General features: G+C 35.6%; 1 protein-coding gene across 1 annotated transcript; it reads right to left on the reverse strand.

The window, feature by feature from the left end:
* Nucleotides 1-231: 231 nt before the first annotated feature.
* Nucleotides 232-5,966, reverse strand: LOC132555470 (uncharacterized). Its single transcript, XM_060219817.1, has 10 exons — nt 5,645-5,966; nt 5,257-5,370; nt 4,725-4,839; nt 3,892-4,144; nt 3,079-3,601; nt 2,339-2,525; nt 1,754-2,011; nt 1,329-1,500; nt 733-881; nt 232-498 (listed from the first exon to the last, which is right to left on the reverse strand). Exons 1-10 carry the CDS (start codon nt 5,831-5,833, stop codon nt 323-325), a joined length of 2,136 nt encoding a protein of 711 aa, XP_060075800.1. The 5' UTR covers nt 5,834-5,966; the 3' UTR covers nt 232-322.
* Between the last annotated feature and the right edge of the window lie 2,138 nt (nt 5,967-8,104).

Here is an 8,104-nt window from a genome sequence, read left to right on the forward strand (position 1 = left end):
GTTGTCAGCAAAGTACGGAGCAACTTCCCAGCTGAAGATGATGAATATACTGGCTTCCAGCATGCAGCATGAAAATTCTTGGGATAAATGACAAAAGTCTCTGTGATATTTTGTATATTTATTTAAAATCGTAATAAATATTTTTTGTATTCTTTTGCTGTTCTATGTAATATTTTCTTTTTACAACAAAATTCAACAGGCAAAAAATTCAAATAACAAATGTAAGCGACATAGATATGTGGATTTCAGAAAAAAATTAGCATCATAAATCAAAGTGGTACGTTTGTACCGGCAGGGTAAGTATTCACTTCAAAAATTAAGTTCAAAAGTTCATAGAAAATCTTGAATGCATTCCTGCTATGGCATCCGACATATCTGGGTGAAGAAAGTCATGACACAACGGTGGAGGAACTGTGGGTGGAATAGGAATTCGTTGCTTTGCTAGTGAAGATCTTTCTGCCATGCTCATGACAACTTCTGTAAGATTTTCCACGTAATCTGAAAGAAAAAATGCAAGTTTCATGATTCATATTTTAACTGTACATTCGATTTCTACATTTACAGAAAAGTTACAATTACCTAAAAACATTCAAATGACACATTCTGTTGATTAAGTGTGCGCTTAAATGTCTGGCAGGTCACGATAGGCAGCTTAAGATAATATACTGAAACTTATATACGAGAAGCAAATGTATTAATACTAATAATTCAAATTCTATACATAAAACTTACCAAAGGTGCTATGAACTTTGACTTTCCTGACGATATGTTCTCCTTTTTTATATTTGGGAAATTCCAAGCGGTAACGCAACACACCGTCTTTATCGACTGCTTGTAATTTGGAGCGGTTTTCATTAAAGTGAAGGGCTGCTAACTGCAACCTGTAGTGAAATATAATGGAAAAGATATAAGTTGATTATATGTTCCATTGCATCGCATTTACTGTGTAAATTAAACTTCATGCAGTATAGGTAAGTCATGGTATACATCAAATGTCATTAACATACTCCAAATTCAAAGCCAAGTTATACTTCCAACGTGAATCTTTACCAAGAGCTGTGTAAAAAATGCGAGTTGTAGGCATTGAATCTAGCACAAAGTATAAGTGTAAATAATCTACAAAGTTAGATGATCATAGCTTAATTGTGGAAAAAGTAATACTAGGAATTTTAACACAAAAAGGCTAATATACCAAGTCTATATTCCCTTAAAAACTAAGGAGCTCACAAATCTTAAATTTCATGGTATTTGGAAATCTCTTTATAATTGGATCCTTTCTTCTCTGACACACACACATACATATCAATATACATGTATCACTTACATACCTACATATCATCCCATGGTATGAAAACCCAATCATTTTTGGTGCAAAATGATTTATGACAGAATGGTATGCCTCTATGCTGGAAGTCTGTTGTCCTGTGGACAACATAGGAATGTCTTTCTTCATCTGGTTGGAGAGAATGACATCATCTAGTCTTTCACTAACCTTGGTTGCTGTAAAGAGAGTTCAAGAATTATAACAGGAAATAACTAGTTACTTTTCACTTTGTTGATTTTCATTTCAAAATTATGATTAATTAATGGACTGAAATTTTCAATAATTAATGTTTCTTCTATGGTCATGGTTTATTTTCACAAAACATGTCCATAGAATTTGTGTCCATTATTCGTTTGACCCAACACATTTTCCCTACCATTGTTATGCAAGTTGAAGTTAATTTCTGAAATAACTGGTATTGTCAAATACCTGGTTTAATCCATTTCTTCTGCCTTTCTCTACCGGACAGGTCACCATGACAACACTTCTCAAACAGAGATCCATGACCTTCATGTATGTTTTGTACATGGTTTGCTACACTCTGCCACTTTTCCATCATTAGGGAAGGATCTGCAGACGGAGTTGATGCAGCTACCCAATAAAGGTGGTTGCTGATACTCTTTATCCAAGGTGTTAAGGCATCACAATCTTTATCCTTGGATATTGCTGTCAGTTTTTTCTTTAATCCTAGTAATAAAAAAACATGTCAAAATTAGTGAGAAATATTCAACTATCAAACCATTATGCAGTTGTCTACAGTCAAACCTGCTTTGGAGCATATCTTTGTATGATGGATAGATTGATTAAACCCACCCGGTGCAGTTTGCAATGTAGCTGACCTCTATACTAAGGACAACTGTCTATAAAGGACAGTTTTCCTCTAAACCTGGGTCTTCATAAACAATTTTAACTATCTAAAAATGACTTACATATCAAACTTAAATTACACTTTAAACAACAACCAAGAGTGTTATATGAAATACATATGAAAAGCATTTTTTGTTGAAAACTTACCCTTTGCTACATGCCAGATATCTACACAGTGTTTTGTTTTAGGCATATTTTCCCTGACCCATTTCAAAATTTGTACATGACGATCTGTAACAATCTTCTGTATAGTAATTCCAGCATCATTGAAGGTCTTCACACTTCTGATCAACCCTTCTTTTTCCATGTGGTAGCTACTTTTGACTTCGTTACTCTAAAAATAGAATGTGTGAAATTGATAAATGAATTGAATGTAAAGGCAAGGGATTTATTTGATTTTTTTCCCAACACTTCCAAAAGGATTCACCTGTGAAAAGACAAGGCTGTCTTACAGCCACTAGGGAAAAGACAGTTTAAACATGCTATGATGTCACAAAAGCTGCCAAATGACATCACAATTTCATTCACAAAAAAATTTATTATACCAACACTGAAACAAGGTTTTCAGCATCATGAGTGTGGGAGAAAAAAAATCAATTGTAGGGTTGAAAAGTGAACAAAAAATCTCAACCATCAGGTGGAGATTTTTCTGTCTACGTTACACTCCCATGATGGAATCATATGATAATAGTACAAAACAAATCACAGATTTTCTAGTAACATGTATGGACAGATTTACTTCACATTTGCAAGTTCACATGGCCTCTGTTTGCCCATTGCAGGCCCCCAAGGGGCCATTTCTGACCCATTTTTTCCATATGGGAAAACAAAACATGATCACAATAGAACAAGAGCTTTCAGCTGACAGGTGAACTAAAAACAATTACCTGAACCAATTGCACGTCGACTACTCTGGATTCATCTAAATCCATCATCGTGTAGCTGCCATACTTTGCAGAGTGGCCTGGGGTATCTGCACGTCCATCTCCTCCCAATACAATTTCCCTATTTTCTTGAATCACACTGTCCAAATAGCACTGCTGATGCTCATTCCAAACTTGCAATATGGCTGGCTGAAGAAAATACCTCTGATGTTGCAAAAATGTATCGCAAGATATTGTGGCCATGTTCATAAAGTTGAACATCCGCAGTGATTTGCTTGGAAGCGACCCAGAAAACAGAATTGCACATGAAAGCAGTAAGTTTCCAGCTGGTATTGACCCGATCATTGGTTGGCTCTTCCAAACATTGGTATAGGAACAAAAACCACAGTCCTGTAGAATTTTCACTGCTGTACCGCGCAGCTGTTGAATATGTCCAAATGTTGGGCTGGAGCATCTTGGGCATGCTGAAAATAATTTTAGGAGTTCTGATTCGTAAACCAAAAATTTTCTGTCTCTTCCATCATCCCTGAAAAAAAATCATTTTACTTTAAATTATTGGTTTGGGCAGTGTATTTTGTCATAATTTGCCAGGCCAACGAAAGGCACTTGCACTGAGTAATAATTTAGCCTTAGTAATAACACAAGAGATCCAAAAAGTGGTGGTGGGATAAAGAAAGTGATATAGATGAAGATGTACAAGTACCATTATGTGGTAAAATGTTACTAATTATGACCCACAAACCTTTTTAACACAGAGGTCTAGTGACCTTTAATAACAATCATTTAACTTTACAATTGATCATAACAAAAAATCACCTTTCATCATCTATGTTGCTATCAGAGTCAACATCTTCATCTGCTTCACTCTGAAATGACGCATTAAATGAACTGTCAAGCAAGTCTTCTTGGGGACTATGGTCATCCATATCTCCATTGTCCTCCTCTGTGCCATCATGATCAAAAGTAAGATTGTGGTCCTCGCACATGTTGGTGTTTGACGTTTGTTCTGGTTTTATAATATCACACTGGATGGCCACAGACTTGCATTCATTGGATGTCGTCTGACATACTACAATAAAGAAAAATGATAAAAGTGGTGTAACACACTAAGAGAATGAAAACACTTTTTTTCTGAGCTCAGAATATGATAACTTTCTCCTATTCAACACCTTTACAGCAACGTAACATTGGGCTGCACCTGTTCCTTTGGAGCAGAGAGTAGTAGTAAAGTGTAACTATTTAACAATCCGCCATCCATAATGCAGATACCAGAATTAAAAAAACTCTGAAGAAAAAGGTTGTACCAGTTTACAAAAGCACTGGAAACAAGGTCATAATACTAACATCAGGATTCAAGATGGGTGTATTACTAACGAAACTCGGAAGTGTACTGGAAAACAAATTCATTAAAAATTGCAAAAAAAATGTAGGGGGGACTCCATCAAACACCCTACACAAATCATTTGTTTTGTGAACAAGATATTATAATTGCAATTTTAACTCAGAGGATTGAGTGTATATTTATCTTCCTTTTCGCAAATCAAACAGAACTGTCTTCATTACAATATGATGAACTGTTAATACATCTGCATAAATTTAACTACACCCAATATCAATTTCTGATGCATAATTTTGATTAATCACTGTACCTTGGTTATGAGTTTTAAAACTTGTTTGTATTTTCTTTGACCTTCTTGCTGGCTTCTTCAAACCTACTTGGCAACCATAGGTTCTTGTTAAAGCTGTTGTTGATCCTGATGGTGTCTAAAAAAACGTTAAAATACACAAACTTCAATAAAACACATGAAAACCCTGTTACATAAGTATCCCTTCTGCCCCATGCCTCTCTGTTATCTGCCTATATCAGACTCCGTAATATCAAGAAAAAATACTAGTTTTTTAACTTTTAAGAAAACAAGCTTATTTTTAATCTAGGTATAAGACTGTTATAATAAAGCACTTTTCAAATACTTCTTTATGAACTCTGATCTGGCATCAATATCAAAATATATCCAACAAAGCTGAATCTGGTTCTAACTTCTACGGAATGGATGCTAAAAACTAGGACATAGTTACAAACTCTATTAATACCATTTAGATTCTATATGCTAAAATAAATTGTCAGATGTTTCCTTTCCATGAACTAATTGCACTTTGAATTGTTTATCCTCAAATTCTTACATGTGGTGTTGAGTTATCACTCTCCATACCGCACACCATGGTATTATTCGAACCGTTGTCAACATCATGGTCAATCTCCATCAGTTCTGTTGCTTGGAAATGCTGTGACAGTATCTGGAGGGGAAAACAAATGATCAAAATCAAAATAATAATGACTTTTAAAATTTCATATCATAATTCAAATTTGAGACAAAAAGGTGTGACTGGTATATTCACTTTAAATGTACATGCTGTATATTTGATTCTCTTCCCAGTATAGAAAGTTGGGGCACCATTATACATATGTGTAATATAGACCAATGAAACATTGACTAGAATTCTAGTTGTCTGAATGTTTAACAAAATTATGAAATTACCAATACGCACGTCATTACTAAATTGTACATACCCTAGCATTTTCTCTCTTAGTAAAAGCCATTCTTTGTCTCTTTGGCGGTGGTGGCGTGTCTGTAATATTAGACATCGGGCTTGGTTCTGAAGCGTGTATAGATGGAACAGCATCTGGAAGCAGGTCCTTTCTTCGGACTGACTGGCCTAAACTTTCCATGATCTTATACTTCGCCGGGTAACAGGACATGTCGAAATGTTTCGAACAAATTACAGAATGTTTGGTGGCTCCGGCCCAGTTCTTCCTTTTCGTTGTTACAAATGAAGTCCACTTTCTACAAATATCATTATTCTTCAATGGAAAGAAATGAAGGGAAACTCCATCTTTACTGGTGTTGCTGCAACCGAAAACAACACATCTTTTTCCTGAACGTCCGGCAGTCGGCGACGGGTCACCCATGGTCACAATAATTGACAGAAAAATCCACGAACGCTCACAAATATTTGAAACCTAAGTAAAACATTCCACAGATGATGACACTACTGTTACTTTACCATCAATTATAGTATAAATTAGTCGAATAACATTCAAGTAGGCCAAAAAAACGAAACGATATAACCTGGCTTCTGCTGGAAAACTAATGGCTGCCGGAGTGGGACAGAACGCGCGCTTCCACTTGTGACGTCACTACTGAAGAGCTATGTTACAGTGCCGTTCGATGATCTCGTTCAGGTGTGTTTTTAGCGTTTTCGACAATAACCTTGGAACGCGTGGATCGTTTTCGGCGATTTTTGCGGTAAATGAACGAGCAAAGGCTATTTGATTTAATGACACATATATGACAAAGCATTCAGGTTCCTCTTTAAGACGTACTGGATGGATCTTTCTCAAATTGCATATATAGGTTTCCATTGGTCGCTTGTTGTGCACATTTAATTTTGGTTCTGATTAAAAAACAAGATGGCCGACAGGCAGCTATTTTAGATTTTGACTTTGCATGCCTGTTATCGCTATTTCTTGAGAACTACTGTATATATCTTAGGTTCCTTTTAGTCCCTCTTTGTGCCAATCTTATTTTTGAACTAATCAGAAATACAATAAGACCGAAAGGCTGTCATCTTGGATTTTCACTTTGAAAGATTTTTTTGTTATTTCTTGAAAAGTACTTGATTGATATGTTATGAAATTTCATTTGTAGGTTCCACTTAGTCCCTAGTTGTGCCAATTTGATTTTGGGACTGATCAGAAAAACAAAATGGCTGACAGACCATTTCTGGTTCCTGGTCACATAGGAATACCAGACAATGAAAAAGCATAACGTGCCGCAAATGAAGCTTTATCGCTACCATCTTTTGTTTTGAAACTTCATTTTACTGATTTAAACCATTTTAAAAACAATTCTGACAGCTCATTGACGTGAGGATTGGAATCAATATACCAACAATAAATTGCACTCTGTAAAACCTATCATCGATGAATGGTCTCCGTGCTATAGAGACAACCACCGAGACGGAGTTGTCCTTGCCCGTCTTCGGAATGGCCATACATACCTTACGCATTCATTTATGTTGAACGGCGAAGAAAACCCTCGATGCATAGGATGTGATTAGCCATTCAAAGTTAAACATTTTTTATTGGACTGCATTGACTAATCGAGAATTTTTTATCGTAACGGTACAAGTCTGAATACCATTTTTAAACCTGTTGTGATTAATAAAATTTTTGGTTATCTGAACGATGCTGGTCTATATTATAGGTTAGGACGTACTATTTTGATCTTTTCTCATAACATAACCATTTAAGATTTTTAGCATTTGTCTTTTACCTTTTATTTTGTTTGATGTGTTTTTCCTTTTTAGATCGCTATGTTTCACCGGTTAATGGCTCTAATGATTTTTTATGTGTTGACGGGCTGTTAAGACTGTGATAATGATAATAATAATAATAATAATAACTGATGACATCAAATGCCGCTAGCAACATAAAGAAGAGAGACTGCTTCAAATGCAGCTGACTCATGGCGATATTGCGGGATTTAACAATTTGATCTGAATCAAATAAGGCCCAGTCTGGGACTATGTCCTGCACAGTAGGCTGATTGCAGGTTGGTAAAATAAATATTTGCCGCAAATTGTTAGTTTCTCTACCATTGGACTTAGTACGTCTCTTCGTACAAAACAAGCTAGGAGCTATTTTATTCGGGTAATTGTAGAATGGTTTATTATTCTGGATACCTTAAAATCTTAAAACCCTCGATTTGAGCTGACTTGACATTTTTTTGACTGAAGAATATTTAATGCCAGGACAATGATACTTTAACAGTATTTTGATGATGATGACTTTTCTTTATTGAACACAAACAAATCCATTGGATGTTCTCATGAGAATTATGATATGTGCAACCATACGTGTTGGGTGAATAATATTATAATAATACAATGTCCTATATTTACTTACTCAGGTACTCAATACGTCCGTGCTCATAATGTATATGTTGGGATATGGTCGTATGTGCGACAC

The sequence above is a fragment of the Ylistrum balloti genome, unplaced genomic scaffold (assembly GCF_031769215.1).
Source record: "Ylistrum balloti isolate Yb309-2 unplaced genomic scaffold, AGI_CSIRO_Ybal_v1 Utg370494, whole genome shotgun sequence".
Lineage (NCBI taxonomy): Eukaryota > Metazoa > Mollusca > Bivalvia > Pectinida > Pectinidae > Ylistrum > Ylistrum balloti.